General features: G+C 34.4%; 1 protein-coding gene across 1 annotated transcript; it reads left to right on the plus strand.

Annotated features, from left to right (window-relative positions):
• Positions 1-2462: 2462 nt before the first annotated feature.
• Positions 2463-4896, plus strand: LOTGIDRAFT_200699 (hypothetical protein; the record flags this gene model as incomplete). The annotated part of the gene is made up of 6 exons (XM_009050276.1): positions 2463-2564; positions 2963-3061; positions 3402-3500; positions 3994-4092; positions 4320-4430; positions 4631-4896. Coding segments are annotated over exons 3-6 (552 nt in total), but the record flags the coding sequence as incomplete, so codon positions are not given.
• Between the last annotated feature and the right edge of the window lie 607 nt (positions 4897-5503).

Here is a 5503-nt window from a genome sequence, read left to right on the forward strand (position 1 = left end):
ATATTTTGTAATATTTTGTTTGTTTATCAAATTTTAAATTTTTATCGCGTATGTACTGTAGGCTACGTATGCATTTGGTACCTGACTAAAATGCTGAGTAGGTTACCTGTACTTTTGAAAAAAACATTATCCTTGTTTGGATTATGTCATTATGAGCCAAATTGCCACTGAAATTAGTGTTCATAGTATGGACCCTGATTAAAAGACAAAAAGATTACCCTAGTGATAAATCTTAATGCACTATCAAAGTTATCTTTGTTTTTCAGATATGTTGGTGACTATATGAGTCCGTATCCACCAAGTTTAAATAATCTCCACCAATCAGACAGAATGAATACCAGCATTTATTCGGTGAGTATATTTGAATATGATAACCTACTAGAGAGGCTCCAGTTATACAGGTATTAATTGATGAATACTTACTAACTTATTTATATATATATATAAACGATGAGTCAATGAGCCAGTACGGAAGTATCAGAATAAACAACGTCGATTTAACATGGCAGTTAAATACAAACTACAAATTAACAATCGTCAGACATACGCAGAGAACAGAGAAAACTTGGATTTCAACAATGTTCTAAATGATAAATAGATAACTCTCAATGTAGTTAACCCTGTTATATTATATCCTTTTTCCATCGTTGGCTATAGACTTCCTGAGGCGGAAGAAGGGATCAAGCGTGTTGGGCATGCCCACGGATAGTTCTGAACTGACTTATTAGAAATTAGCTTATGTGATCTCAGGATTTACCATTAATGTAATGTTATGTTGCTAATAAAATACAGTAGCTCTACAGTATGATTAAAAAGAAAGTCATGTTTTTTTCTAGCAACCTGTTGTCCATAGTCGTATGGCCAGATTCAATCCCTATGAAGAATTACCACCAGAACCCCCAGCAGTACGTTATCATCATATACCGGAACCTAATTATCTTATACAACCAGAGTTCCCTCCCCTTGATGCTGGCATACAACCACCAGAGGGTGAAGCTCTGACATTTTATCAGGTTTGTATGATTTATCAACTATTCAGTGGTATATTTAGTCTCTTCAGGCCTGTGAAAGATCTTATTTTTAATTGAAAATTAAACCCTCTAAATGCTCAAAATTCATCTGCAATCTGAAATCTGTCGGCTTCTATGGGTCTTTGGTAGCTTTGGGCCTCACCTCATGAGAGCACACCACCCTCAGGCATTTTCTAGATATGCCTCTGCAACTATTGTACCCTTTTAACACTGTATACAATACAGTTGTAGTTTTTATTGAGTTGAAGAAAAAATCCTTGAGAAAAGAGAGCTGTAGAATACCTGAACAGGTCTTGTCGTTCTGTCTTTATAACAAATATTGATAAGACACCTAACTTTAATCTCACTAGAACAAAAGAGAGAATGCGATCCTGTATTTTTATAGTTTCTGTTTAATTTTCAGGAACCATTTCAAGAAAATAAAGACAACCCTGAATCTCAGACTAGTCCAACACGATATAGACAAACACCTCCTTTATACTCAGTAAGTTAGCAATTTTAATTAGTGATGGGCAATCGACAGAAAATAATAATTAAAATAATCGGAGATAGGTATAATCGATTACACCATATTTAATGTGGCTTAAAAAAAACATGTCAAATGATTAAAAGATTTTTACCCGGTAAATTAATTTTATAATTGTTTTGTTGACTATGACATTCAAATTTATTTTTTCTTAATCAACACAAAACAAACAAAAAACAGCGTGATTGCCTTTTAAATTATTCGTCCACGTCGTTTGACTTTCAATTGGGAAATGATTAGTAGCATCATTTGACTTTCAATGACTGCTAATCGATTGTTGACGAATGATAATCATGAGGAATTAATAAAGATAGCAAATTAAAGCTGTTATTTTTTTTTATCAAATACGAATGGTTTTCCATTATCAGTCATGAAATGTTTGTTGATGAGAATTTATTTTTGTTTTCAGTCTGAATATGATAAAGACAGTGAAGAAGTAAGTATTGAGAATAAATATATTTTTGTTTTTTCAAGTCAATTTTGATTTTCCATTAAGGTCGATTGAGGTGAGCCACGGTGGCTCAGTGAGTTAGCTCCTTGCTCGCTAATACGGAAGTCCAGGGTTCAATCCCAGCTTAGGTTGGGCTTATACCTTTGGATTTTTCAACCCAGTGATGCGGGTAAGAGGGGTTACCTATCTTTGTCTAGTCTTGATATTACTGAATAGAAAGAATTATATTTTACAAAGATAACAACTTAGGTTCACAGTTAAGGATTCTTTCTACCAGCTGGTCCTTGGCCAAACCTCTTGGCATTGATCTTTCCCAGATTATCAATCCCTATTTACAGCTGGTTCGACTGGCATTATGAGTGAAGATGACTTTCAATTCGGAATACAATTTTAGATTCAAACTGATTATTGTTAACTTGGTTTAAATATATAACTATTTGTATTTGTATTACAGAATGAAGATATTGTACAACTACTACAAGCAGCAGAGACAGGGAATCTGAAAGAGGTTATTAAATATATCAATAAATTAGAAGATACGAACAGAAGTAATAAGGTGAATTCCAAATCTTTTTGTGTTTTTTCATGTTTTTGAAAATTTACTTTCTGAAGCCGAAAATAAGAAGTAAGATAAAACTGTATTGTATACAGTGTTGAAAGAGTACAATAGTTGCAGGGACATCTCTAGGAGTAAGCCTGGTATGTATCACATAGTTCAGGCATAAGGCTGGGAATAGACTTTAATCATGCATCAGCCATATTGAATCCAGAATGAGGCTCATAACACAAACAAAAAAAGGCAACATTGTGTCACTCTTGAAACAAACTTTAACAATTTGATTGGTCCAATCAGATCTCTCGTATCCTGAATATGCATGTATAAGGTATGTGTTAGATTTTAGATAACAAGCCCCTGAAAACCAGATCTAAAGCTTCATGTATATTTTATTCTAGAATGGTTTAACAGCTCTACACTTAGCCAGTAAAAAAGGACACGTAGATATTGTAGAAACTTTGTTAGAAAGAGGTGCTGATATTCACGCTGTAACTAAGGTAAATATACTTCAAACTAGGAATTTCACTTTCCTATTTTGAAGAGTAACAAGAAAAGACGAGTCGCCATGTTAACTTTAAACACGGATAATTCTGGATACACATGGATTTGAAGGCTCAAATTTTGACGGTGAGCTCTTATCACTATTACTGATTAGCTTAGCTAAAATAATTCCCGTTTCTGAGACTAAGCTTCAATTTGTCAAAAAGATGGCGCATCTGACTGTTTGATTTAAAAAGTCTGTCCTTTACCAGCCGGTAAATCAAATATTTAAGCAACTATATCTATTCTGATCTGGCTCAAACTTTATTATAGCTGTTGAAAATTTTTTATTTTCAGAGAGGGAACACAGCTTTAAGCATGGCTAGTTTGGCAGGTCATCTCAATGTGGTCAAATTGCTGATTGCTAATTTCGCTAAACTCAACACCCAATCTCAAGTATGTTTTCACTGGAACGCCTGATGTCAATTAGTGTGGAGTCTGTATCCCTTTCAGATAGTCCACATAACTAATTCTGCTTACTTGGTATTTAGATTTGTCAAGATTACATCTCTTTCGGAGAGTCCACATAACTAATTCTGCTTACTTGGTATTTAGATTTGTCAAGATTACATCTCTTTCGGAGAGTCCACATAACTAATTCTGCTTACTTGGTATTTATATTTGTCAAGTCTACATCTCTTTCAGAGAGTCCATATAACTAATTCTGCTTACTTGGTATTTATATTTGACAAATCTACATCTCTTTCGGAGAGTCCACATAACTAATTCTGCTTACTTGGTATTTCTTAGCAAGTTTTAACTACAAATAAGAGTAAGGGTTGTGTCATAGAATCAAACAGACATTCAATAGAATAATATGGAACAGAGCTCTTCCTCACAAATAAAGTTTATATTATGATATTTGTATAAATGTTAGCGTTGTTTCCAGGAAGGATTCACTCCACTGTATATGGCGTCTCAAGAAGGTCACGAAGAAATAGTTCGTTATTTACTGAATCATGGTGCTAATCAACATATACCAACTAAGGTACATAACTCTTTTTTTAGACGATGTTCGGCAGCTAGTTATGGAAAAAAGTTTGATTATGTCACTTTTGGACATGAAGAAATGTCCCTCAATGCAGGCTGTATGGTTTTTCTGACAGAAGACGTGTCCAAAAGTTATATTTTATAGGTATCTAAGACTAGATTTGACTAAAAAGAACTTTGGTCTTGAAGAATGAAGAGATTATATTTCCTCATTGTCTTTTTCAGAATGGTTTTACTCCCTTAGCTGTTGCTCTCCAACAGGGTCACGAACCAGTGGTCAGTCTATTAATAGAACAGGGGTCAAAGGGCAAGATTCATCTACCAGCACATCATGAGGTAGGTCATTTTCACAATTCATGAACTTCATGGCCACCATTCTTGTATCATGGAAGTTTGTCAATGCAGCCATATGATTGGATTGTACCCAAAGGAATACAGCCAAAGTGCACAAGGGTTCGAATTTGCTCCTTTGATCGGCTTTTGTGTACAAATTGGTAGGACTAAATTTTGAATTGAAATTTCAAATATATTTTCAGTCTGAAGATGACAGATCTAAATCACAACGAGCAAAATCTTCGAAAAAACGGCACCAATCAGACGAACGTGATTCATCACCACAACAACGTAAACATCAATCACCACATAGCGAGAAAGAGGAAGATTCTTATCAACAGTCCAGCACTCAACGCAACGGCTCACGTAAAAAACATTCCAAAAAATCAAGGCATAGAGATAGTGATAATTCAGAAAGGTCATCACCAAGGAGATCGAGGGGGGATAACTCTCGTAGTAAAAGCAGACGTGAATCTTCATCAAGAAGCAGAAGTAGAGAATCAACTCCAGTTAAAAAAGATTGTAAAGAAAAACCATCCAGACGGAATGACAGAAAGAAAGAGGACACATACCAGACGTCTGCATTTCCAAAAGTTGGCAGAAATGATTTAATAGATGACCTTAGTGATAGGTCATCACCACGGCAACTGACTGATGATGATAAATATGAACAGTCAACAAGGAGAAAGGAGAAGGTAAAGTTGAGCCATTCAAATTTTCTATTAAATATGAAAACGGACATTCCACTTAAGCTTTGGGTAGTTATTGTGGTAAAAAAACAAAAATGGTGTCTGCTGTGTGAAACATAATGTTGATGTTAAAATCTGTTACTTGGTTACTCCAATATCCAACATTTTGTTGCTTCTTTTCTTATGTAATTTTAACATTAGCAATAAAATGGAGCTTACAATTTTGCAATTAAACTTTTGACAATAAGTAATTTGTTAAAACTAACTAACATTTTGGTTTTATTTCAGAGAAGTCCTAGGTCAGATACAAGCAGTAGAATTTCTACACCCAGGAAACAATATTCTGTAAGTTTGTTTCCATATTTCTTTGTAAAAAACTGAACTTTA

This window comes from Lottia gigantea (genome assembly GCF_000327385.1).
Source record: "Lottia gigantea unplaced genomic scaffold LOTGIsca_148, whole genome shotgun sequence".
NCBI lineage: Eukaryota > Metazoa > Mollusca > Gastropoda > Lottiidae > Lottia > Lottia gigantea.